Source organism: Bos indicus x Bos taurus, chromosome 4 (assembly GCF_003369695.1).
Source record: "Bos indicus x Bos taurus breed Angus x Brahman F1 hybrid chromosome 4, Bos_hybrid_MaternalHap_v2.0, whole genome shotgun sequence".
In the NCBI taxonomy this organism is placed as follows: Eukaryota; Metazoa; Chordata; class Mammalia; order Artiodactyla; family Bovidae; genus Bos; species Bos indicus x Bos taurus.
Genome location: NC_040079.1, coordinates 37,143,548 through 37,169,472, shown reverse-complemented (window position 1 = coordinate 37,169,472; position 25,925 = coordinate 37,143,548). Strand labels below are relative to the sequence as shown.

Genomic DNA, 25,925 nt, shown 5'->3' with positions numbered 1-25,925 from the left:
TGTGACTGGAGGCAAGAAGGGATTGGATAGTAAATGCACTGACTTTAACTTGGGCCTCGGTACCAGGGACCATGCACTATTTTGGGGCTTTAAAAAAGATTGAAACAAAAACTTCTTGTTATTTATATTTTTCCAATGTTGTTTAGGCTTTGTTCTGCACATTTATTTCTTTGATCCACTTTGAGTTTAAATTTTACATAAAATTGGACCTGCACAAATGGAGAGACTTAACATATTCATGAAGGAAAAGATCAATATCATAAAGAAGCTGATCTTTCCTAAATTCATGTATGTAAATTGACTATAATTCCTATCAGAATTAAGAAAAGATTTTTTTTTTGTTCTATGATATAGAACAAAATGTTTGAAACATAGAGAATTTCTATTAATTGGATAAAGCATGATTAAGTAATGAAACAGCCCAAGTATTTGTGTAAATAATGACAGGAATAGCACTGTCTTATTCACTATGTGAGGCTTCCTTGGTGACTCAGATGGTAAAGAATCCACCTACCAATGCAGGAGATGTGGGTTCGATCCTTGGGTCAGGAAGATCCCCTGGAGAAAGAAATGGTGACCCACTCCAGTATTCTTGCCTGGAGAATTCCATGGACAGAGTAGCCTCATAGGCTACAGTCCATGGGATCTGAAAAGTTGGACATGACTTAATGACTAAATAATAGCAACATTATCATTTCCTAGGAGTCATCTTGACACAATAAATGCTGGTTTTGGTGTGAGATGACTCTCAATTAGAAAGTGTAGTTATAGTTTCCAAATTCAAACAGTGGATTTCATAATTTAGTGTGGCTTTTGTTTCGATGTCTCATTGCAAAAATTCATTGAGAGACAAAGCAATAAGAGGTGGATTTGTTAGGATCCAGAGAGAAGCCACTCTTCAGGGTGTGAACCATTGCCAAGGGCAAGGGCTGGGGCCACGGTATTAGGGCTGGCTAGGTTTTGTGACAGAGAAGGCAATGGCACCCCACTCCAGTACTCCTGCCTGGAAAATCCCATGGATAGAGGAGCCTGGAAGGCTGCAGTCCATGGGGTCGCTGAGGGTCAGACATGACTGAGGTACTTCACTATCACTTTCCACTTTCATGCATTGGAGAAGGAAATGGCAACCCACTCCAGTGTCTTTCCTGGAGAATCCCAAGGATGGGGGAGCCTGGAGGGCTGCCGTCTATGGGGTCGCACAGAGTTGAACATGACTGAAGTGACTTAGCAGTTTGTTTCTAATGACCAGGGAAACATGATATCTTTTTGCTTCTAGAATTTCAGTTGTACTAGTAGCTAATACATGAACTGACCCTTACAGAAAGTGTGTTATGTGGAAGATATTCTGCTGTACCTTGCATGCGTTTTCTATTTAATCCTCATTACTCACCTTGTGGTGTTACAATATTTCTCCCTGCCCCTACTTTACAGATATGTTTTGTAAGTTGTTAAAATTAAGTTCCTTCAAATGAAGCCACACAGCTCTAATCTGGGGATTCAACCCAGACTACCTCAATCAATGGTTCACATAATTAATTCTCTATCCCTCCCCTAGGATACAGACATAGAGCAAGAATACCAAAGCCAAGGCCCTAAGACAAGACAGCCTCATGAGCAGGAATGTAAATGCATGGGCTTCTGAGTATCACAGATTAAACTTTAAACCCCAGTTCTTTTATTTATTAGCTATATGAAAATGCAAAAATCCATTATGTTGTCCTCATTGACCAAGTGGGAGTAATTACATCCAACTCGGTTATTACAGTGATTAGATCACACATATGGAATGTCTCCCACCAGGTATCCATTTAGCCAGCACAGAATCAGTGCTAGTCAGTGGCCCCTTCTCCTACATGAAAGTTCTCGGTTGTATCTGACTCTTTTCGACCCCCGTGGACTGCAGCGCGCCAGACCTCCCTGTCCATCTCCAATAACTGGAGTTTACTCAAACTCAAGTCCATTGAGTCCGTGATGCCATCCAACCATCTCTGTCATCTCCTTCTCCTCCTGCCTTCAATCTTGCCCAGCATCAGGGTCTTTTCCAATGAGTCAGCTCTTCACATCAGGTGGCCAAAGTATTGGAGCTTCAGCTTCAGCATCAGTCTTTCCAATGAATATTCGGGGTTGATTTCCTTTAGGATTGACTGGTTTTGTCTCCTTGCAGTCCAAGGGACTCTCAAGAGTCTTCTCCAACACCACAGTTCAAAGGCATCAATTCTTCAGCACTCGGCCTTTTTTATGGTCAAGCTCTCATATCTGTACATGACTGCTCTCTTTGCTGTACAGCAGAAATAAGCATAACATTGTAAATCAACTATACTGCAATAAAAATTTATTTTAAAAAAAGAAGTAAGGGGGGAAGTCAGTGTATATATGATATTAATGAAGGAGTACATGCAACCAAGTACACATCTGGGTAGAAGGTTGCTGCTAGTCATGAGAGTCAGATCTTAGTTAATAATTTTAGTTCATTTCTAAGCATGGGAAGGTGAAAAATTTTGCATTCATAAATGTTTTCCTGATAATATCTAACTATCCAAAGTTTTGATTTGCCAGCTTCCCTAAGCACAGATTACCTCAATCCTGGTGTTCATCCTGCAGTTTTTTCGTGGTGTGTTAAACATCAGTAGCTGCAGTGGTTAATGGGTTAATGACCCAATCCTAGTAGAGCCAGTTAGTGAGCAACATGCTTTAGTTGGCAAGGTCTGGATTTGGAACTAGCGCTCCATAACTAATGAGGAGACTGGCACCTCTCGTTTGAGGGGCTGACATTCACATCGCAAGGAGTGAGTTCCAATTCTGGAAATATTACTGTGACCACACTTAGTCCCCTATCTCTCAATGATCACAGTTATAACTCCTGAATCTGAGGACTCTGTAAAATAAAGGGTAGCAAGCAGATAAGAAAAGGAAATCATAAAGTGAGTGTTATTGAACAAATGTGAGTGTCCCTTATTTTTTTTTCACTGCAGGTCTTCCCTGGCCTGGACTCAAAAAGAGCCTGAAGCCTGTCTGTGCATCAGGTGCAGACAGAAGGAAGGGGGCACTCAATGGGCCCGGAGGCCTGCTTGTCTGTTTCTGCTTGTGTTTCTTTTGTCCTTTCTCATTCTTTCCCACCCCTCACCCCCCACACCTACGCCCCCACCCCACACCCACATCCTGGTGCCATGGAGGCTAAACCCTGAGGGAAGGGACCTTCTCTCTCACACAAGAACCTGTGGTCCCAAGAGCACATGGAGAATCCCAGTGGCTTTTGTTCTCTCTCTGTCGTCTCCCTTCTTGGCACAGAAGGCAGCCTCGGTTGCAGAAATGCACAGCAGAGCAAATATACTAAAGTCCACTTATCTGGTCCAAGAACCAGAGGGACAGTTTCTATGAGTTGGAAAATGGTATAGAGATTGCAGAGAGGAGATTAAGAAAAAAAATCTGATATAATTGGTGTTTGAACTAGGATCACCCCTTCCCCTGCCCCCCCGCCCATATGCAGAGGCATAAATGTGAGGAAAAACAGGCTTTGCAAATTGATATGAAGTGTAAACAACCACCTAGGGCCTATACTCAGCTTCCCTGGTGGCTCAGATCGTAAAGAATCTGCCTGCAATGCAGGAGATCTGGGTTCAAGCCGTGGGTCACAAAGCGTCCCCTGGATAAGAGAACAGCAATCCACTCCAGTATTCTTGCCTGGAAAATCCCACAGACAGAGGAGCCTGGCAGGCTACATACAGTCCATGGGGTGGCAAAGAGTCGGACACGACTGAGTGACCAACACTTCCTTTTCGGGGCCTAGACTGGTCATTGGGTGACACACACAGTGCAGTGTGAACAGCACTGTACTGACTCAAACTGTTCATCAAAGGCAGGTAGGAGTTTAATGTCCCTTTCTGCTGCTGCTTTTGCATCGCTTTAGTCGTGTCCGACTCTGTGCGATCCCATAGACGGCAGCCTTCAAGGCTCCCCCGTCCTTGGGATTCTCCAGGCAAGAACACTGGAGTGGGTTGCCATTTCCTTCTCCAATGCATGAAAGTGAAAAGTGAAAGTGAAGTCGCTCAGTCGTGTCCGACTCTAGCGACCCCATGGACTGCAGCCTACCAGGCTCCTCTGTCCATGGGATTTTCTAAGCAAAAGTACTGGAGTGGGGTGTCATTGCCTTCGGGTCTTTTAATTCTTTGCTAACAACAGCACAAAACCACAGCCAAAAAAAAAAAAAAAGAAGAAGAAGAAAAATCAGCTTTCTCCATAGTATTTAAGCACTATCTAGAGCCCATAGCATTGTATTGAAAATGTGCATAATACAATCCACAATTCCTCAACGGTGAAGAACCAGGAAGATCTCGACATCACACTGTGGAAAAGCTAGTAAACAGAGGCCAATCCTGACGTATCACAGGATTTTTTTATGCCCGTGGAAGAAAATGGAGAGACAGACATAGAGATAGAAAGTCACACAGATGAGAGAGATATAAATGGAGAATTAGAAAAGGAAAGACAGGTGGTAGAGTAGGCAGGCAGAGAGATAGAAAGAGAGAAATAGAGACAAGGAGAGAGAGAGAAAGACAGAAGAGAGATGAAGAGAAACAGAGAAGGGGAAGTGGACAGAGCTGGAAAGAAAGGCAGAGAAAGACTTAGAGGGGTGAGCAGTGATAGTAAATACGGAAGATCTGTGGACACAGAGATGGAGAAACAGAGACCAGTCCAGACAAGTGGTGGAGAAAGCCATGAAGAGATAGGGAAACAGAAGAGTAGAGAAAGAGAGAGCGAGACAGCCAGTGCAAGAGACGGAGGTGAAAAATGCTTAAGAGAATTGTTTTTTCTGATTTATCTTTTTCCTTTCTTTCTTTTTTCCTTCCAAGTTCTCACCCTGCACCCCTATCTCTTTCTTTTGGTAAATTGTGTCTAATGAATATATTCTAGTGCCAATATATTGTAATTTTTTCAACATCATATTTGATAGTTCTTTCACATTCTGGTTTTTTCTCTTACTATTTTTTTGTGTGTGTGTGTTTGAAGAATTTTCTTTCCACTCTAGACTAATGGAAATTTTCTCCTTATATATATATTTTTGAATTTATTTACTTATTTTTGGCCATGTAGCGTGGCATGTAGTATCTTAGTTCCCAGACCAGTGATCTGACTGGCGCCCTGCAGTGGAAGCATGGAGGCTCAACCACTGGACTGTCAGCAAATTCCTCCCCTTTTTTATTTGTAAACCATGAAACTTCTGTTCCCGGAAGGATTTTCTAGGACTCCAGGGCACCCGCACTTGCTTCATGTACAACAGCCTGGAACACTCTGCTCTCAGATTAGTTCCTGTCCCCTGCACCGTTGGTCCTGGTGGCACAGGGAAGACCAGCTTTAGTCCTGTCCCTTCCTCACTCCCCTGCTCTCTGTCATGAGCCTAGAAAATGAATTTTCTGAGAGAGAGAGGCCAAAACATTTTATTATACATATTTTAAACATATATCCCAGCATTTTTACAAAAGTAGTGGGTGAAAATCTGTGTGCACATCATTTCAGTTCCACTATGGTTTCACTATCCTTGTCTGATCTCCTACGTATCCGTCTATGAGTCCAAGTAAATCAAAGGGGAAAATTTTAATAATGTCACCACAAGCATGCTTGTCCTTGAGTCCTGGTGACATGAACAAACATTTCTGTGAGATGTTTGCCTCATAGTGGAAACACAGTGTATCTGAACACCTTTCAATAGGTTTATTGTTCCTTGTGGTGATTGCAGCCATGAAATTAAAAGACACTTACTCCTTGGAAGGAAAGATATGACCAACCTAGATAGCATATTCAAAAGCAGAGACATTACTTTGCCAACAAAGGTCTGTCTAGTCAAGGCTATGGTTTTTCTATTGGTCATGTATGGATGTGAGAGTTGGACTGTGAAGAAAGCTAAGCACCGAAGAATTGATGCTTTTGAGCTGTGGTGTTGTGGTGTTGGAGAAGACTCTTGAGAGTCCCTTGGACACCAAAGAGATCCAATCAGTCCATTCTAAAGGATATCAGCCCTGGGTGTTCTTTGGAAGGACTCATGCTAAAGGTGAAACTCCAGTACTTTGGCCACCTCATGTGAAGAGTTGACTCATTGGAAAAGACTCTGATGCTGGGAGGGATTGGGGGCAGAAGCAGAAGGGGATGACAGAGGATGAGATGGCTGGATGGCATCACCAAATCGATGGATGTGAGTTTGAGTGAACTCCTGCAGTTGGTGCTGGACAGCCAGGCCTGGCATGCTACAATTCATGGGGTTGCAAAGAGTCGGACACGACTGAGCGACTGAACTGAACTGACTGTATATGCAGGAACCATGCATGTTCTTTACTCTCTTTTTTTTTTCTTTCATTTTGCCTCTTTTGAATGATTTCTTTCTTTTAAAACTCAATTTATTTAAACAAACAAACCATTCGAGTGTTTCTCCCATCTCCTGCCACTTGCCTCTCATAACCACTGATCTGTTCTCTGTTTCTCCACATGTAAGAGAGATTTATGATATTTGTCTTTCTCTGTCTTACTTTCTCACTCAGCATGATGCTCTTAAGTTCCACCCATATCGTTGGGGATATCTGAGGAGTATTCCATCGCATACATATACTCCAGCTTCTTTACCCATTCATCTGTTTGCTGACGGACACTTAGGTTTTTCCAAGTTTAGACTGTTGTAAATAAAGCAGCAATGAACCCGGGAGTACAGATACCTTTTCAAGTCAGTGTTTTTATTTTTATTTTTTTCAGATCAATACCCACAAGTAGAATTGCCGGGTCACATGGTAGTTGCATTTTCAATTTTTCAAGGACCCTTCCTACCATTTTGATAGTGACTGTGCCAATATACATTTCCACCAGGAGTGCACAAGGTTCTATTTTCTCCTTATTCCCACCCACTTGTTAGTTCAAGTCTTGTTGATAACAGCCTTCTGACAGCGCTGAGATGACATCTCATTGTTGTTTTGATATCCATTTTCCTGAATTTCAGATAAACATCATGTTTTTTTAGTGTCAGTATATCCGAATGTTACAAAGTACTATGTAAGACATTTTTCTCCACTAAATCTAGCAACCCTAGGTGAAGGGCTTTTACTTGATGATGAAAAAATTTCTCTTATTTAACTGATTTGTAAGCACACACACATACACATTTAACTTTGAAGAGAGTTAAATGTAGATCAATTTACCTGGTATCAATTTCTTGTAATAAAAGAGGGGTGAATGCTTATTGGATTTGCGGGTGGTTGCCTCAAGTTTACCTACAGATGTAAAGAGGAAGGTAGTGCAGGGAAATGATAGAAAGGTGGTTCCTTGAGAGAAAGACTATGGCAGCATCATTAACACTGAAATGCTGAGCTGCAGGGAACTTAGCCTGATTCAGGTCTGCTCACTCCACCAGGCAACAGGCAAGTTTTGTCCATGTTTCACTGTGCACCCCCTATCTGATCCCTCTGCTTGCAGTTCTGAGAGCTCAGAGCTCAGGCTTCTCTTCTCCTGTGGAGGAGGCGGCTGCTCCCAGCCTGCCCTCCAGAAAGGGGTTGGTGCAAAGAGGCAGGGCTCCTCCCCAGGCCTCACCCAGCACCCACCCCTTCTGGGCTCAGCCTGGTGGTCTTTAAGAGTGATCCTTGCTGACTGCTCTGCCTGTCACATCTTCTGGGAAACTCGGTCTAGCTCTGTCCCAGGCATGCCGTGGGTCCCAGCACTGTTTCTGGTTTTCCTGGCTCCTGGTAAGTGTGTTGCCTGGATGCTCTGGGGATTTTTCTGTACTTTTTGGCAATGGTGAGGGGGAGGGTCATACTAAGAAATGGTGTTTCCCCTTTCTCATGATTTTTTGTTGCTTTCCCCATTGCAGTCACACAGGTATCTTCCAACATGGAAGAGGACAAGTTGTCAGTCATGAGGGCGACTGGGTCATCTGTTGTAATGGATTGTGATCTTACAGGAAGCTATATCCACTGGTACAAATTCCAGGAGGGAGCTGTACCCCGACGCCTTCTCCACTACATTGTCTCCAACTCAAAGGTTGTGTTGGACTCAGGAATCAGTGAAGGGAAATACCACGTTTACAAAGGCACAGGGAAGAGCTACACGTTTGTAATCTCCAACTTGCAAGAAAGTGATTCTGGCACCTACTACTGTGCTGTCTGGGAGAAGCACATTGGTTTAGACTTCCTTTACACTGCACTGGAAATTTTGCTTGTGGCTGCCAAAACAGCCCTGATACACAGGATAGACCAACCCCTGCTCACTTCCTGCCCCCAATTCTTTTCACTCTGAATGAAGAGAAATCCTGAGCTCAATGCCCAGCCCCAGTCACTGCCACCTCCCACCTCCCCTCAGCTGCTGTTGTTTGTTGTTTAGCCAACAAAGATTTTTCCTAAAAGCAGGTCTCCATCTTAAGGCCTCAGGCAAGCAGCTGGTAGGCAGCATATTCTTTTAACTTCCCTAGGAGCTGGTGGAGTCTATCCAACGGTCTCTTGAGGACAGACAGAGCACCTTGTATTGATCTATTAAGGGGAATATTTAGGAGAACAAATTGAAAGGTTAGTTGTATTGAATCATTTATCTGATCATTTTCCAGAGAAGATGGCTAGGAATGAAGCATCTTCATTATTCACGATTATGAAATATGAGAAAAGATGGAGTGAAAACTTGGATCCTGAAGCCCAAGCTGGTATCTGATCTATCTTTTGGACAATTTGAGATTTTTCTTATATAAACAACCAGGGCGTGAAATGTAGGAAAAGGGGGATTGATGTAGCTATGCCAATCATAGTATTCTACTTACACCTTCTGCTGAAGTTCAGCCCACAGCCAGAACTGTTCTGTATTAAACAAGTAAGGCCAGAAGTTCTTTTCACTCCCACCCCCGATATTGACATGACCAAGTCCCAAACTGGAATGAGACTTAGATTTTTTTTCAATAATTCAAGTTAAAGAACATTTGGGGGAACAATTAAACAATGGGTGGTATCTGTATCAACTGAAAAGTCATATAAGAAATGACTTTCTTATTGGGCTAGGTTTAAGGACATACAATTAATACTGAAGTACAGAAATGCTATATTTATATGTATGTGGTTTCTTGTGTATGAGGTCTCTTGTGTATGCATGTGGGCTAAGTCGCTTCAGTTTGCCTGACTCTGTGAGATCCTATGGACTGTAGCCTGCCAGGGATAGGCTGTACTGTCCATGGGATTCTCCAGGCAAGAATACTGAAGGGGGTGGCCATGCCCTCCTCCTGGGGGTCTTTCCAACTCAGGGATCGAACCCGGGTCTCCTGCATCTTCTGCATCGCAGGCAGATTCTTCACCACTGAGTCACCAGGGGAGCCCCTCTTGTGTATGCTGCTGCTGCTAAGTGCTTCAGTAGTGTCCGACTCTGTGAGACCCCCTAAACGGCAGCCCACCAGGCTCCCCTGTCCCTGCGATTCTCCAGGCAAGAATACTGGAGTGGGCTGCCATTTTCTTCGCCAATCTCTTGGGTATAGTATTCTCCAAATTTCTATCAGAACAGTGTTTTTTAACCTGTCGTCCATGGAGCACACCTGATTCAGAAACATTGGGTTGGAATAAAAGTCCCTCTTATGGGTGGTACCCAATATAGGGAACACAAATATTGGAATGAAGCATGCCATTGCCTTCGGGTCAATTAATTCTCTGCTAACAACAGCACAAAAACCACAGCCCCCCCGCCTCCCAAAAAAACCCCAGCTTTCTCCATAGTATTTAAGCACTATCTAGAGCCCATAGCATTGTATTGAAAATGTGCATAATACGGTCCACAATTCCCCAACGGTGAAGAACCAGGAAGATCTCGACATCACACTGTGGAAAAGCTAGTAAACAGAGGCCAATCCTGACGTATCACAGGATTTTTTTATGCCCGTGGAAGAAAATGGAGAGACAGACATAGAGATAGAAAGTCACACAGATGAGAGAGATATAAATGGAGAATTAGAAAAGGAAAGACAGGTGGTAGAGTAGGCAGGCAGAGGGATAGAAAGAGAGAAATAGAGACAAGGAGAGAGAGAGAAAGACAGAAGAGAGATGAAGAGAAACAGAGAAGGGGAAGGGGACAGAGCTGGAAAGAAAGGCAGAGAAAGACTTAGAGGGGTGAGCAGTGATAGTAAATACGGAAGATCTGTGGACACAGAGATGGAGAGACAGAGAGCAGTCCAGACAAGTCGTGGAGAAAGCCGTGAAGAGATAGGGAAACAGAAGAGTAGAGAAAGAGAGAGCGAGACAGCCAGTGCAAGAGACAGCTGAAAAATGCTTAAGAGAGCTGTGTTTTCTGATTTATCTTTTTCCTTTCTTTCTTTTTTTCTTCCAAGTTCTCACCCTGCACCCCTATCTCTCTCTTTCTTTCGGTACATTGTGTCTAATGAATATATTCTAGTGCCAATATATTGAAATTTTTTCAACATCATATTTGATAGTTCTTTCACATTCTGGTTTTTTCTCTTACTGTTTTTTTGTGTGTGTATTTGAAGAATTTTCTTTCCACTCTAGACTAATGGAATTTTTCTCATTTTTAAAAAAATTTATTTACTTATTTTTGGCTATGTAGCTTGGCATGTAGTATCTTAGTTCCCAGACCAGTGATCTCACTGGCGCCCTGCAGTGGAAGCATGGAGCTTCAACCACTGGACTGCCAGCAAATTCCTCCCCTTTTTTATTTTTAAACCATGAAGCTTCTGTTCCCAAAAGGATTTTCTAGGACTCCAGGGCACTCGCACTCGCTTCATGTACAACAGCCTGGAACACTCTGCTCTCAGATTAGTTCCTGTCCCCTGTACCTTTGGTCCTGGTGGCACAGGGAAGACCAGCTTTAGTCCTGTCCCTTCCTCACTCCCCAGCTGTCTGTCATGAGCCTAGAAAATGAATTATCTGAGAGAGAGTGGCCAAAACATTTTATTATACATATTTTAAACATATATCCCAGCATTTTTACAAAAGTAGTGGGTGAAAATCTGTGTGCACATCATTTCAGTTCCACTGTGGTTTCACTATCCTTGTCTGATCTCCTACTTATCCATCTATGAGTCCAAGTAAATCAAACGGGAAAATTTTAATAATGTCACCACAAGCATGCTTGTCCTTGAGTCCTGGTGACATGAACAAACATTTCTGTGAGATGTATGCCTCATAGTGGAAACACAGTGTATCTGAACACCTTTCAATAGGTTTATCATTCCTTGTGGTAATTAGCCAAGAAAATAAAAGACACTTACTCCTTGGAAGGAAAGTTATGACCAACCTAGATAGCATATTCAAAAGCAGAGACATTACTTTGCCAACAAAGGTCCATCTAGTCAAGGCTATGGTTTTTACAGTGGTCATGTATGGATGTGATGGTTGGACTGTGAAGAAAGCTGAGCACCAGAGAATTGATGCTTTTGAACTGTGGTGTTGGAGAAGACTCTTGAGAGTCCCTTGGACTGCAAGGAGATCCAACCAGTCCATTATAAAGGATATCAGCCCTGGATGTTCTTTGGAAGGACTCATGCTAAAGGTGAAACTCCAGTACTTTGGCCACCTCATGCAAAGAGTTGACTCATTGGAAAAGACTCTGATGCTGGGAGGGATTGGGGGCAGGAGGAAAGGGGATGACAGAGGATAGGATGGCTGGATGGCATCACCCACTCGATGGATGTGAGTTTGAGTGAACTCTGGGAGATGGTGATGGACAGGGAGGCTTGGCCTGCTGCAATTCATGGGGTTGCAAAGAGTCAGACACCACTGAGCGACTGAACTGAACTGACTGTATATGCAGGAACTATTCATGTTCTTTACTTTTGTTTTTCATTTTGTCTATTTTGAATGATTTCTTTCTTTTAAAACTCAATTTATTTAAACAAACAAACCATTCGAGTGTTTCTCCCATCTCCTGCCACTTGCCTCTCATAACCACTGATCTGTTCTCTGTTTCTCCACATGTAAGAGAGATTTATGATATTTGTCTTTCTCTGTCTTGCTTTTTCGCTCAGCATAATGCTCTTAAGTTCCACCCATATCGTTGGGGATATCTGAGGAGTATTCCATCCCATACATATACTCCAGCTTCTTTACCCATTCATCTGTTTGCTGATGGACACTTAAGTTTTTTCTGAGTTTTGCCTGTTGTAAACAAAGCAGCAATGAACATGGGAGTGAAGATACCTTTTCAAGTCAGTGTTTTGTTTTGTTTTTTTCAGATCAATACCCACAAGTAGCATTGCCAGGTCACATGGTAGTTGCATTTTCAATTTTTCAAGGACCCTTCCTACCGTTTTGATAGTGACTGTGCCAATAGACATTTCCACCAAGAGTGCACAAGGGTCTATTTTCTCCTTATTCGCACCCACACTTGTTAGTTCAAGTCTTGTTGATAACAGCCTTCTGACAGTGCTGAGATGATATCTCATTGTTGTTTTGATATCCATTTTCCTGGATTTCAGAAAACATCATGTTTTTTTAGTGTCAGTATATCCGAATGTTACATAGTACTACGTAAGACATTTTTCTCCACTAAATCCAGCAACCCTAGGTGAAGTGCTTTTACTTGATGAAAAAAAATTTCTCTTATTTAATTGATTTGTAAGCACACACACATACACATTTAACTTTGAGGAGAGTTAAATGTAGATCAATATACCTGGTATCAATTTCTTGTAATAATAGACGGGTGAATGCTTATTGGATTTGTGGGTGGTTGCCTCAAAGTATGGAGAAGGCGATGGCACCCCACTCTAGTACTCTTGCCTGGAAAAGCCCATGGACGGAGGAGCCTGGTAGGCTGCAGTCCAGGGGGTCGCAAAGAGTCAGACAGGACTGAACCACTTCACTTTCACTTTTCACTTTCATGCATTGGAGAAGGAAATGGCAACCCACTCCAGTGTTCTTGCCTGGAGAATCCCAGCGACGGCGGAGCCTGGTGGGGTGCCATCTATGGGGTTGCACAAAGTCGGACATGACTGAAGCAACTTAGCAGCAGCAACAGCAGCAGCCTCAAAGTTTACCTACAGATGTAAAGAGGAAGGTAGTGCAGGGAAATGATAGAAAGGTGGTTCCTTGAGAGAAAGACTATGGCAGCATCATTAACACTGAAATACTGAGCTGCAGGGAACTTAGCCTGATTCAGGTCTGCTCACTCCACCAAGGAACAGGCAAGCTTTTTCCATGTTTCACTGTGCACCCCCTATCTGATCCCTCTGCTTGCAGTTCTGAGAGCTCAGAGCTCAGGCTTCTCTTCTCCTGTGGAGGAGGCGGCTGCTCCCAGCCTGCCCTCCAGAAAGGGGTTGGTGCAAAGAGGCAGGGCTCCTCCCCAGGCCTCACCCAGCACTCACCCCTTCTGGGCTCAGCCTGGTGGTCTTTAAGAGAGATCCTTGCTGACTGCTCTGCCTGTCACATCTTCTGGGAAACTCAGTCTAGCTCACTGTCCCAGGCATGCCGTGGGTCCCAGCACTGCTTCTGGTTTTCCTGGCTCCTGGTAAGTGTGTTGCCTGGATGCTCTGGGGATTTTTCTGTACTTTTTGGCAATGGTGAGGGGGAGGGTCATACTAAGAAATGGTGTTTCCCCTTTCTCATGATTTTTTGTTGCTTTCCCCATTGCAGTCACACAGGTATCTTCCAACATGGAAGAGGACAAGTTGTCAGTCATGAGGGCGACTGGGTCATCTGTTGTAATGGATTGTGATCTTACAGGAAGCTATATCCACTGGTACAAATTCCAGGAGGGAGCTGTACCCCGACGCCTTCTCTACTACGATGTCTACTACTCAAAGGTTGAGTTGGATTCAGGAATCAGTGAAGGGAAATATCGTGTTTACAAAGGCAAAATTTTAATCTCCAACTTGCAAGAAAGTGATTCTGGCACCTACTACTGTGCTGTCTGGGAGAAGCACATTGGTTTAGACTTCCTTTACACTGCACTGGAAATTTTGCTTGTGGCTGCCAAAACAGCCCTGATACACAGGAGACACCAACCCCTATCTCACTCACTTCCTGCCCCCAATTCTTTTTACTCTGAATGAAGAGAAATCCTGAGCTCAATGCCCAGTCCCAGTCATTGCCACCCCCCACCTCCCCTCAACAGCCATTGTTTGTTATGGTCAAAGATTTTTCCTAAAAGCAGGTCTCCATCTTAAGGCCTCAGACAAACAGCTGGTAGGCAGCACACTCTTTTAACTTCCCTAGGAGCTGGTGGAGTCTATTCAACCTTCTCTTGAGGACAGACAGGGCACCTCGGATTGATATATTAAGAGGAATATTTAGGAGAACAAAATGAAAGGTTATTTTTATTGAATCATTTATCCAATCATTTTCCAGAGAAGATGGTTTTGAATGAAGCATCTTTATTATTCATGATTATGAAATATGAGCAAAGATAGAGTGAAAACTTGGATTCCTGAAGCCCAAGCTGGTATCTGACCTATCTTTTGGACAAATTGTTATTTTTCTCATATAACCAACCAGGACATAGAATATAGGAAAAGGGGAATTGGTATAGTTATGCCAATCATAGTAATCTACTTACACCTTCTGCTGAAGTTCACTCTGCAGCCAGAACTGTTCTGTATTAAACAAGTAAAGCCAGAGGTTCTTTTCACTCCCACCCCCAATATTGACATGACCAAGTCCCAAACTAGAATGACACTTAGAAACTTTTTTTTTCAATAATTCAAGTTAAAGAACATTTCCGGTGAGCAATTAGACAATGAGTGGTATCTGTATCAACTGAAAAGTCTTGTAAGAAAGGGTGTGACTTTCTTATTGGGCTAGGTTTAAGGACATAAAATTAGTACTCAAGTACAGAAATGCCATATTCATATGTATGTGGTCTCTCGTGGGTTAAGTTGCTTCAGTTGTGGCTGATTCTGTGAGATCCTGTGGACTGTAGCCTGCCAGGGATAGGCTGTACTGTGCATTGGATTCTCCAGGCAAGAATACTGGAGTGGGTTGCATGCCCTCCTCTAGGGGATCTTTCCAACCCACGGATTGAACCCGGGTCTCCTGCATCTTCTGCATCGCAGGCAGCTTCTTCACCACTGAGTCACCAGGGAAGCCCCTCTTGTGTATCAGAACAGATCAGATCAGTCGCTCAGTCGTGTCCGACTCTTTGTGACCTCATGAATTGCAGCACGCCAGGCCTCTCTGTCCATCACCAACTCCCAGAGTTCACTGAGACTCATGTCCATCGAGTCAGTGATGCCATCCAGCCATCTTATCCTCTGTCGTCCCCTTCTCCTCTTGTGTATAGTATCCTCCAAATTTCTACCAGAACAGTGTTTCTAAAAGTGTGGGCCGTGGACCACACCTGAGTCAGAAGCATTGGGTTGGAATAAAAGTCCCCATTCTGGATGGCACCCAATATAGTGAACACAAATCTTGAAGCCTGAAAATGTGCATTTTTCAATAAGTTCCATAGCTTATCCTACTCAAATTGATTTATGTCAATTTATATGAACTGCTGTGCTAGCAGTAACAGATAAAGTGACATGTCTCCCTCTGAAATGGACCAGTTCCTGGCCTCAAACAGGAGTGGATTCTAGAACAGTGTTCATAGGCTTATCCCCAGCCCAGAAGTCCTTCCTTTCTTGTTGCATCCTGGGTGCTGCTGCTCTCTCAGGTCATCACATTTCTCCATGAGAATCCCACAACCACAGGTCAAAGTTTCTGGTCCTTCTCCCTCCTGTGACTGCAGGCAAGAAGGAATTGGATAGTAAATGCACTGACTTTAACTTGGGCCTCAGTACCAGGGACCATGCACTATTTTGGAGCTTTAAAAAAGATTGAAACAAAAACTTCTTGTCATTTATATTTTTCCAATGTTGTTTAGGCTTTGTTCTGCACATTTATTTCTTTGATCCACTTTGAATTTAAATTTTGCATAAAATTGGAGTTGCACAAATGGGGAGACATAACATATTCAGGAAAGAAAAGATCAATATCATAAAGATGCCAATCTTTCCTAAATTCATGTATGTAAATTGACTATAATTCCTATCAGAATTAAGAAAAGATTTTACTTTTGTTCCATGATATAGAACAAAATGTTTGAAACACAGAGAATTTCTATTAATTGCATAAAGCATGATTAAGTAATGAAACAGCCCAAGTATTTGTGTAAATAATGACAGGAATAGCACTATGCTGTTCACTATGTGGGGCTTCCCTGGTGACTCAGATGGTAGAGAATCCACCTACCAATGCAGGAGATGTGGGTTCCATCCTTGGGTTAGGAAGATTCCCTGGAGAAGGAAATGGTGACCCACTCCAGTATTATCGCCTTGAGAATTCCATGGACAGAGAAGCCTGGTAGGATCTGAAGGGGATCTGAAAGAGTTGGACATGACTTAATGACTAAACAACAACAACATTTCCTAGGAGTCATCCTGACACATTAAATGCTGGTTTTGGTGTGAGATGACTCTAAATTTTAGAAAGTGTAGTTATAGGTTCTGAATTTAAACAGTGGACTTCATAAGTTAGTGTGGCTTTTGTTCCTAATGACCAGGGAAGCATGGTATCTGTTAGCTTCTAGAATTTTGGTTGTGCTAGTAGCTATTACATGAACTGACCCTTATTGAAATCTTCTTATGTGGAAGATATTCTGCTGTATCTTGCATGCATTTTCTATTTAATCCTCATTACTCACCTTGCGGTGTTACAATATTTCTCCCTGCCCCTACTTTATAGATGTGTTTTTGTAAGTTGTTAAAATTAAGTTCCTTCAAATGAAGCCACACAGCTCTATCTGGCGATTCAACCCAGACTACCCGAATCAATGGTTCACATAGTTAATTATCTATCCCTCCTTTAGGATACAGACAGAGAACAAGAAATCCAAACCAAGGCGTTAAGACAAGACAGCCTCATGGGCAGGAATGTAAGTGCACGGGCTTCTGAGTATCACAGATTAAACTTTAAACCCCAGTTCTTATTTATTAGCTATATGAAAATGCAAAAATTCATTATGTTGTCCTCATTGACCAATTGGGAGTAATTACAATCAACTCAGTTATTACAGAGATAAGATCACACATATGGAATGTCTCCCACAAGTTATCTATCTAGCTGGCACAGAATCAGTATTAGTCCGTGGTCCCTTCTCTTACATGAAGGTTCTGAGGTGAAATAGAAGCTCTGGCTCTGGCCCTCTGATCCCTCCTTCACTCCCTGTACCAGGGGGCCTGAAACTCAGATAACACCTGACCTGACCAAGGGGAGTAAGTTATGAGCAGGTGAGACCCTGATAGTCTTTCCACGCCAAATGCTAGTTTTGGAGTTCTGACTCTGTGAAGATGAAGTATGGAAAAGGGAAATTTCCTCAGGAACACACTCAGCCTTGTGGTTCATTCAGTAACCAAGGCAGAACCATCATCATTAATGTTAATTATTTCTTGACATCATGTATTTCTGGCAAAATTTCAAAGAAGAGTAAGTACCATCGTTCTATAACATCATAGCCATGATGAGAGACATTCAAGACAGAGAGGTGAATGAGGCATGAGCTCCTAAAGAGTCTGAGAGTTTGGGTTAACCACTTTCTTCCATTTTATACAATGTTCTCTTTAATAACCTCCACTCCACTCCACTGTGAAGGCCAGCAGATTTCATGGGTTTTACCCTTTGTAGGAATCTCATTGGTACACAATATGTAATGGCTCAGATGCTTCTAAATCAGCGATTTAACTTGATATTTATGCTAAACCTTTTCATGTCTGAAGTATTTGTTGCACACAGAGATGCAGGGTTACAGAGCAGTTAAGAACGCGTTCTTTACTTCCCAGTCAGGTTGCTGGGAATGAAATATGGTTTCTGGTATTTTCTAAATGTGTGACATCAGACAAATTAGTCCATCCTCAGTTGATTTGTAAAATGGGAATGAAAATAACAATCTCATAGATTATTGTATAATGAAGTTAGATTAGAGCTTTGCTTGCAAAGTTCTCAGAATAAGTGCCTGGTATTTGGATCGTGGTTAAATAAAGATTAGGTGTTATTATTATTAGAAGACATGGTGAGGGCAAAGAAGATACTAAAATATCTCAGAATTTTTCCCCCCTCTGGACTCATTCATTAAAAACACAGATTATTTGCTAATATTTGAGAAGGTTCTAAGTGAATTTGGCAGAAGTTGTTGATTGACTTGAATTTTGAGTTGGATTTTGGGTAGTTCTGGTGGTGGTTCTTGTTTACCTTGGGGATTGGTGGTGCTAGGGTGTCACTTTATAGTAGGTCATCAGCAATAACTAATTGTGACCTTCTCCCATCTCTATTCCCTGACCTTTCAAAAGAACAGGTAACTAATCAAAGGACTTCTCCTAGATAGCCTGCAGCTGCAGCTCATGAACACCTCTGCCATTACACTTAACTCCTCCTCCTCCTCCTCCTCCTCCTCAAGAGTGCAGTCTACTTTGTCATCATCGCCTTCTGCATGTACAAGAGAACAGGTGTCAGCAACAATGGGAAGAGCTTGTGACAGAGGGGCCCCAAAGGGGTCAATGTGCCTTCATCATCTATTGTCTCAAAAAGTATCTGCTGAGGATCTAGCCTGGCTTCCTTTCTGCATTTGGGTTATTTCTATTCATGTGGTATTTGTCTATTATATCTTTATTTTGTAAGAGTTTTCAAATCTTTGGGCAGACATTTTGACTCTGTATCAAGGAATTCTGCCATTAATCAGGGGCAGGGTCCAGGGCTGGTCTAGGGGAACCTCTCCCACCACTATCCCCACAACCTCATCAGCTCCTCCAGCCCTTGAGTCCTTGCATCTCCTGAGCCTATGCAGTGGCCAGCTCCCTGTCTTCTCCTTCAGCTCTTCCACACAGACCATGGCTGGGACCTTCACTGCCATATACCCTGGAGCTTTCAGCTTTGGTACTTAAATTCTGCACCTTGATTTTCATAATAGGCACAAAAAAATTAAACATATCAAAAGCTCACATTTGTCTTTGAGTACTTTAATTTCATGAAATATAATGAAGGTTAGAAACAGAATGACAACTGAGCTATCAAATTCAGCATTGGTTGTAATAATGGTCATTAATACATTTCTACATTTAACATGATTATGGTGCTTTCTTTGGGGCCACTGGCTCCAGTTGGGTGTGTGTATGTGTGTATGTGTATGTGTGTGTGAGCTCAGTCGTGTCTGACTCTTTATGACCCTATGGACTGTAGCCCCCCAGGCTCTTCTGTCCATGGAATTTTCCAGACAAGAATACTGGAGCAGGTTGCCACAGCCAAACTAAAATGCCAGGGTTCTTCTGTTTCAAAGTTGCCAGATTCGGACTCATTGGCTTGAGATGTTCCTATGGTGACAGTGTGACACCCAGCATGACTTGCACTGCATGTGCTCAGATTGTACTAGTGTCTCACAAAGCATCGACTCCTGATTCTCACAGTAACCCCATGAAAACTGCACCAACACCAGAAGCGTGTCAAGTGGAGGGTTAAGCATGTAGATTTTGACCCCTGAGGACCAGGATTTGAACCCTGAGTCTGTATTAGCATCTGCATGACCTCAGGCAGTATTGGAACTCTCTATGCCATTGAATCTTCAACTATGTAATGAAGTTACAGTGCCCTGCTTCCTGGAGTATGAGGAATAGATGAGCTAATGATGCTTAATCCGTGAAAGTCCTGAACAACATTAGCTTCTACTGTCATAGCTCTGCTGTAAAATCGATAGATTCCATATGTACACAAAAACCCTGAAAACCATCTCTAACCTCATTCCCCACAAACAGGTTAGATGTGGATGGAACAGAGACTCAGCTTCTATTATTCACCAAGTAATCTCATGATTCCTAGTGTGTCTAGTTCACTCACAATAAAACGAGGTCCCAGAGAGACTAAAAATACGCTCAAATTTAAACACGGAGCAGTGCTGGGTTCCACATGGGCCAGGTCGGCCTGACTTAAAACGGGCTACATTTTTTTTCCCTATATATCAGTGGCCCTCTTATTATAACTGTAAATAAATGATTAGAGAAACAGATTGCTAAGTAAATAAATGCATAAGAAAGAATAGTCACTGAGGTCCAGACTTCATCACAAGCCGGGTATTAGACTTTAAAAACGCTCCTTCAGTAATTCTAATGTGCAGCCAGGTTGAGCCAGCAGGTGACAGTTCCATCGCTGCCAGCTCGGATTTCAGGCATCAAGGAACCATCACATTGTTTCTTTGCATACAATCAGCTTCACTGTGAAATAAATCCGTGGAAAACCACATAGAGGTTCCCATTCCAAAACACAAAAGACCAATCAGATACAAGATGGATGAAATCGAATTTAGATCAATTCCTTGGTTGTTATGAATTTGATCAGACCTCTCTAGACAAAATATGTGGCCCTGATCTTGGAGATCTGGAAATATTTCTTCATTGTGAAAAAACAATGCAGGAGACCCGGGTTCGATCCCTGGAAGATCCCCTGGAGAAGGAAATGGCAACCCACTCCAGTATTCATGCCTGGAAAATCCCATGGACTGAGGAGCCTGGTGGGCTACAGCCCATGGGGTCGCAAAGAGTCGGACACGACTGCATGACTTCACTTCACTTCAAGTACAAGAGGCAAGAGGGAAACTTGCAAATCACTGAAAGTGTTGTGCAGCTGATTTTACAGCCAGGGCCCTGCTGGGCAGTGTCTCCAGTGGTTTCTAACATCTCAGCAACCTCCTGCCCCAACTTGCCCTGTGCTGCCCTGGCCTGGGAGGTGCGGATAGGGGAGGGCAGTGGGGGTTGGAGTGACAGCCTGAATGGCAGCTGGAGGGGACTGATATGCTGATGGAGTTTCATTTTCTCCAAGGCTTCTTTTGTTTACACTCCCTGTTTAACGTGGTTGATTCTTGGAAAATGCTCAAACTGGCCCCTACTGGTTGAGGCTGTGCAAGGGGTAGCTGGGGTGTCACAAGGAAATAAGAACAGTTAAACCCCAGCCAACTTTGCTCACTTTCAAAGGGTCACAGCTAATGGAAGAAAATATCCCTCTATGCTCGCATGTGATTGTTATCAAAACACTCTAGGCTATGGGTCCAGGTTCCCCATGATACACATATAAGGTTCCTCTTATCAGCTCCTATATAAGTTGGGAAACTTACACATAGGCTGTTCAAATGCTGCTCCTCTGCCATGTTATGGACCCTGAAGGAAGGAGCAGTCAGGGCTTCTTTGCAGCTCTAAAATCATCCCTGACTTTCCACCAACCACCTGTGCTCTTCCATGATCTGTGACTTACTGAGGCTGTTACTTCTTGGTTTCGTTTTCTCAGTGTAAGCAGGGTGACACAAGACCTGATCCCTGAACCAAGCTGCATGGACAGATGCTGCTGCTGCTGCTGCTAAGTCGCTTCAGTCGTGTCTGACTCTGTGCAACCCCAAAGACAGCAGCCCACCAGGCTCTGCCGTCCCTGGGATTCTCCAGGCAAGAACACTGGAGTGGGTTGCCATTTCCTTCTCCAATGCATGAAAGTGAAAAGTGAAAGTGAAGTCGCTCAGTCGTGTCTGACTCCTAGCGACCCCAGGGACTGCAGCCTACCAGGCTCCTCCATCCATGGGATTTTCCAGGCAAGAGTACTGGAGTGGGGTTCCATAGACAGATGTGAAGTGCTTTTTTCCTCATGGGAGCAGAGGTTCCAAGGCCTTGCTCTCTCACCTGTGCAATTGAGTGCCATGTACTAAGTCATGTAAATTCCCCAAAAGGAACAAAATGACAAGTTAACTTGAACAAGGCTTACTGGGGCACTAACATCAGATGACAACGTGATGGGTAAATAGCAGAGGGCTGCACAGACACATGAGCTTGAAGAGCAGGTGTCCCACCCCCTCGCCACCCAGCAGGCCCAGGATGGGGGTCCATGCCCTGGATTCCATCCGTCCAGTCTCAGAGCAAAGCAGGGCTCCACTGCTGAGGTCATGGCTTCAGCTCTCACGTTCTGAACTCAGGGCACATTCAAGTCACATCCTTCAATCTTCTTGGTCTCTGCTCTGAGAGCCAACATCTGGGGGGCCTTGCCCTCCTAGGAGGACTGGCCACATCTAACTGGTACAGCTAGTGTCAGGGGTAGAGTCCCTTCTCAGGTTAAAGTCACACCCTGACATCCAGCTCAGGCCCCATCTGTGGTCGTGCTGTAGATGTGGGACATTCTCATTGTGATGACACCACTTAATTCCTGAGGTTTTAGTCCAAAGCCAGACCCTGGTGCTTGCCCTCCCCCATTTTCTCCATGTAAGGAGCTCCTCCTACTTAGACTCCAGCCTCCCAGGGAGCCTCTGTCTGACTTCTGTCCTGTGGCCCATTCTTACGAATGGATGGAGTTGATTAGGTCTGCATAAATGACCAATTTCTACCCAAGCCAGACCATTTCCATCATACAGTTGGATTTTACTTGAATGATGGTGAATAATGAAAGGAAATTAACAGACATACTGCCTTCCCATGAAGCATTGCATTGAATATTTCTGTTTTACAAAAACAACTCACAATATAATTGAGTTCATTTTAATCCAAATTAGCTAAACACAAGGGAAAATGATTCATAGAGTGGGTTCAAAATAAGAGTACTCAGACTGTTCTAGGGAATACATCTATAAGAAAGCTATTATTTCATGATACATAATACAAAATGTCTGGTACTTTTTATATGTATTCACCATCTATCATGTCTTCTTATTGTGATTCCAAGACTTTAGGCCAAATATGCAATGCAAAACAAGAAACACAAAACTAATCATTTTGATATGTTTAGTTTTATTATTTTTTACAGTTGTACAAATAGTGAATATGCGGTCCAGCCCCAGTGGATCCAGGGAATTTGAAGCGGGGACGGCATCGGCGATCAGGATACGATAGCTTTAATTAAATATTAATTAGAGATATAAAGAGTAATAGAATAAGGATAGTTCAGTAGGAAAATTCAGCGGAGAAAAGAGGCTGAATAACTTGGTTTACATGGAAAGCCAATAAAATTCCAGACAAGGAATTTGCATCACCTACGTAGGCCGCAGGCATCCTCCCATTCTCCCGAAGGAGAGGAGACACTAAGGCCTCCCTGGTCAGATCTTAGAAGCCCAGGCATAATTAGTAGGCTTGACGAGCCTCCACGCTCCAGATGGGAATTCAGCCAGAAGGTGAGAGAAAGAACGACATGGGGAGACCAGTCTTTCTAGGAACTGATCCCATTCTTTATTTTCCAGGTCCACTTTTATACACAGAGATGTAATACAAAAGTCATGTGGGGTCAGCAGTTCTGACTTTTTTCAAAATCAGGTGCTTCATACAAATGTATACAAAGGTCTTAGGGGTGTTACATCATCTTCTGGCCAGGGGGCCTGCTAACAATTTATGACCCTCTTCTTGTGACAGCGGTCAGTCAACCAGAACACTTATTTCTCCAGGGGTGATTATTCTTAAAACAGACACCACCTTCCGAAGGCACCAGATAAAGTTACATTCCTATAGGGTGAGGGTGTGGTGGGTTTTAATTAAGGAAAGAATTTGCTTAGCCTAAGGTCTAATGTGATTAATATCAAAGGTTAATACTTATTTCTTCTACATATTCATTAATGTGTATAAGGGGCAAAGGATATGGAGATGTAGCAGCAAATATTGGCTCAACAAATGAAAAACCTTTCACCAATACAATTTCTAATCAACTCACTATACTACACTAATAATTTCTTAACCTCTCAAAAGTATCTGTTTTTAGAAGGTTTAAAGCATCTCATGCCTCTCACGATTGGGAGGCTGTGAACAATCACATGTGGCCAGACAAACCTGTCAGGCAGGCTAGAGAACCTTCAGAGGAGTTTTTAGGTTGAAACACTTCTGTCACACCCAGGAATTATTATTAACTGGAGCTCTAAATTAACTCCTTCTCCGAAAGAGGTGGTGGGGGACAGCCCCCTGTAAAGTCAGAGGTGTAGGTGAGAGCACAAAGCAGTAAAGTATGCAGACTCTGGTTTTAGGGGTAGATGCTCGAGAATTTCCAGAGGGACTCCTGAGGCTCGACCCTGCCTTTGTGTATGCTGAGCCTCCTTCCTCATGACCTTTGCCATGGGCGGAGTTCCTCATGCTGGCTCCTGGCACTAAATAGCAGAAGAAAAATGTAGGGTGTTAAAAAATACCAAAGAAATCTGAGATATGAAACAAAAAATTGCATTCTGCAAACCAAAATAAAAAGAGATTTTACTTACAAATAAATGCTACTCAAACATTAAGAGATCTTTTGATTAGGAACACAGCACAAGCCTTGTCTCCAACTTTACATTAAAGGATCAGACTCAGTCTCTCTGAATATAGGGTGGACCATGACAGGATCTTACTAGCCACAGGCAGGTGATTAAATGTATGTGGATATGGTACTTATGTGGATATGGTATCATGTTTGTGAGGTAATTACAGTTAATTAACTCTTTACTAGCCATTCACTAACATCAGCAGTGGGTGTCCTCATTTCAACTTTCAAAAAGGAAACTCCATCTTCAAGATTTTTTTCTCTTCTCATGACTTTCAATGAAAGTTTTTTTTTTTTTTCATGCAGAAAAGGACAGAACACAAAATATACTTGAAATGTAACATGAAAAGGCAAAAATCTGTTTTTTTACCCTGTATTTTTGTAACAAAGTTCATGTACCAAACATTAACTGTGACATAGACACTGCATAGACCGTGGTTGAGGCCACCCAAGAATTTGTTTTAAAGCATTTTAGAAGAGGATCTACTCTTTATATGCCCACATTTTTGCTTTATGTCTGAACACTGTTGTGGAAATGAGAGGTTGAAATGTGTTGAGAACCGCAGATGCAGGGCAGGGCTTCTGTTTGCTGTGACCCTGGCTGCCTCTGCTAGTTCACTTGCTCCTATGCGAGTGCCCAGCTACTGCATTCAGTCCACTGTTTTTCCCTTCTTTCAAAAATTTTTTAATTATTTTTCAGTGGAGATATAATTGATATAAAATGTTACATTAGTCTCTGTCATGCAACATAGTGATTTGATATTTGTATATATGCTGAAATGGTCACCATACTAAGTCAACACCTCTCACTGTATATAGTTACAGATTATTTTTTTTCTTCCAAGACGAAGTTTTAAGATCTACTCATTCCTTTTTTGGTTAAATATTTAAGCAGAATTACTGCTTTTACAATTGACTGTATATTTATTTGCTCAAATTTGTGAGAATAAAAGGTTTCCTTTGATGATTTGAAGGAACGGAACAATGTGCTCCGACCTGAAGGCACATGGAGCCCATCTGCTGTGACTGAACCATGTCTGTCATCTCAGAAGCTCCTGTACACTCCAGAAACATCCATGCTGCTCAGGACCAGAGCAGATCCTGGTATCAGATGGGGAGCCTGAGTCCTGGCTCTGCCCCTGTCAGTTGTGGGACCCTGGACCAATCACTCACCCTCAGTCTCACCTGTCTCCGTGTAAATGGAAACAAGGACAGTACCGTCCTCCCAGGACTGCTACTCTTGCTGCCTGCAGAAGTTAGGGTTTGTAGTTAATGTCTGACACAGAGACATTCTGGTTTAGTCAACAAAATGAATTAAGTCAACATTATTTAGGTTATTGGGACTCTGAGGTATTTTTCAATATTCACAAATTTATACCTCTAAGAAAAATGTTTATAAAATCTACTGTATGAAAGGTATGGTTATAATATCACAACCATATTCTATACATTTTACTTTGGAACTACTCTCAGTGGTACACACCACACAGTGTGAATAGCACTGCAAAGTCCTCAAAAACTGCAGTATTTGGACTTGCCCTTCAAGAGCAGGTAGGAACTCACATTCCATAACTAGGTCAATTCTCAGCTAACAGAAAAACTCAGCACTTGCCATCATATTTAAAAATACTTCCTAGAGCCCATAACCTAATATCCAAAATGTGCAGGATACAATGCCCAATTACTCAACTTACAGGGAACTCAGAAAATCTC

General features: G+C 42.8%; 2 gene segments (V, D, J or C); both read left to right on the top strand.

The window, feature by feature from the left end:
- The first annotated feature begins 7,625 nt into the window (after positions 1-7,625).
- LOC113890897 lies at positions 7,626-8,268 on the top strand. The segment is given in 2 exon segments: positions 7,626-7,718; positions 7,844-8,268. Coding segments are annotated over 2 exon segments (468 nt in total).
- A 5,014-nt stretch (positions 8,269-13,282) lies between these two features.
- On the top strand, positions 13,283-18,456 carry LOC113890896. The segment is given in 3 exon segments: positions 13,283-13,461; positions 13,587-13,918; positions 18,379-18,456. Coding segments are annotated over 3 exon segments (453 nt in total).
- The last annotated feature ends 7,469 nt before the right edge of the window (positions 18,457-25,925 follow it).